At 65.8% G+C, this 1540-nt stretch overlaps 1 protein-coding gene across 1 annotated transcript in view; it reads left to right on the plus strand.

The window, feature by feature from the left end:
• The window catches only part of BEGAIN (brain-enriched guanylate kinase-associated), a 19345-nt gene that overhangs the window by 14944 nt on the left and 2861 nt on the right, over positions 1 to 1540 (plus strand). Inside the window, exon 7 of the mRNA XM_005877892.2 lies at positions 708 to 791. Within this exon, the coding sequence (XP_005877954.1) occupies positions 708 to 791 (84 nt within the window). The remainder of the gene's footprint in view (positions 1 to 707; positions 792 to 1540) is intronic.

Consider the following 1540-nt stretch of genomic DNA (forward strand, 5'->3'; position numbering starts at 1 on the left):
GCGGTGACCCTGCCTTCAACAGATTGCCTGAGCTGCAGGCACCCAGTCCTGATGACAATGGCCCGTCAGTGGACCCCAGACTCCTCAGTGCCCGGCCCTCCCTGTGGATGGTCCCTGGATAAGGGTGGGAATAAAAGGCCCAGCCACAGGCACATGCAACAGAGATTTTCCAAAGACACAACCAAATCCCCTGATTCCTACTGTTTGCATCTGTTTTCAGCTCAGGAGGCTGAGCGGGTCCCCACCTGGACCTTGGGTCGCACAGCGCCTGTGCCCCAGCCCTGCAGCCACCCCCTGCCAGGCCACACTCTGAGAGCAGGGTGTGAGGGGGGAGTCAGACGGGGGTGGCAGGGCTGCAGGCTTGAGCCTGGCATCGCAGGGCTGCCCCTCCACTGAGTTCTTTGCTGGGACTCATGCCTGGGCCTCCCGGAGGTCGGGGGCCATGGGGGCCCTTCTCCCGATGCCCCCACCTGGTGAGGCTCCCACCTGGGGAGGCTCCCACCTGGGGAGGCTCCCACCTGGGGCAGCACCCCTCCATGCACCAGCAGCTCCAGGTCGGAGCTGAGCCCCCATTCTGCAGGCAACGGCGAGAGGCCCAGGGAGGGTCCTTGTCCTGTGAACTGCACATCGGCTCCGCCCACCGCTTTCTGGTCGGGGCAGCAGGGCCTGGGGGGCAGCCTGGGCCGACTCCTTCTCTTGTCTTGTAGGAGCTCTATAGGAAGGACTGCAATCTAGCGGCCCAGCTGCTGCAGTGCAGCCAGACCTACGGCAGGGTCCATAAGGTGTCCGAGGTAATGTGAGCCCTGCCCTGCTAGGTGCCCCCCCCGGGGCCACTTGGGGCTCCTCTGTGCCAGGTCCCACCCGAGGCCCCCCCCCACCCCTCCTCACCAGCCTGGACAGCCTGCGCATCCCCCTCGGGGTCCTCGCCCTGTGCCAAGCCCCCTACCCACTGAGCGACCTCTGTGAGCCTCGCAGAAACGCTGTGGTTGGTCTGGGCACAATGACTGGTAGTGCCCGTTCCAGAGACAAGAGAACCGGCTGCACACGGAAGTGACGCAGCCAAGGCCACAGGGCTCTCTGATGCCAAATGCAGGCTGGTCCAGGGCCCACCACCCTGGCCAGCTGCCCCTCCCCTTCACCCAGGCCTGTCCTTGTCCCCTCTCCCCGGGCCTGGGCCACACCGGAGACACTCACAAAACAGATCAAACAGTAGCGGACGTCCCCGCAGGCACCAGGCGCTGTGCCACCACCTCTGGGCGCCTGGGCCTGGCCCTCAATCTTCGCTGCATGTGATTCTGGGTCTGTCTGGTTCAGCAGCACTGGACGCAACAGGGAGAAGCAAGTCAGCCCCTCAGTGGGAGGAAATGTGGGGGAGGGAACTGTCACCCAGAGAGGGGCCGAGTGAGACCCTGAGACCCTGGTTCCAGCGTCCGGGCTCCGCGGGGCCCAGTCGAGCGGGCTGGGGGGCCAGGTGCCCAGGGGAACTCGGGCGAATCCAGGAGCTTCCCGGGCCCGGGTCCAGCTGGGGCCAGGTGAGGGC

This window comes from Myotis brandtii, unplaced genomic scaffold (genome assembly GCF_000412655.1).
Source record: "Myotis brandtii unplaced genomic scaffold, ASM41265v1 scaffold535, whole genome shotgun sequence".
In the NCBI taxonomy this organism is placed as follows: domain Eukaryota; kingdom Metazoa; phylum Chordata; class Mammalia; order Chiroptera; family Vespertilionidae; genus Myotis; species Myotis brandtii.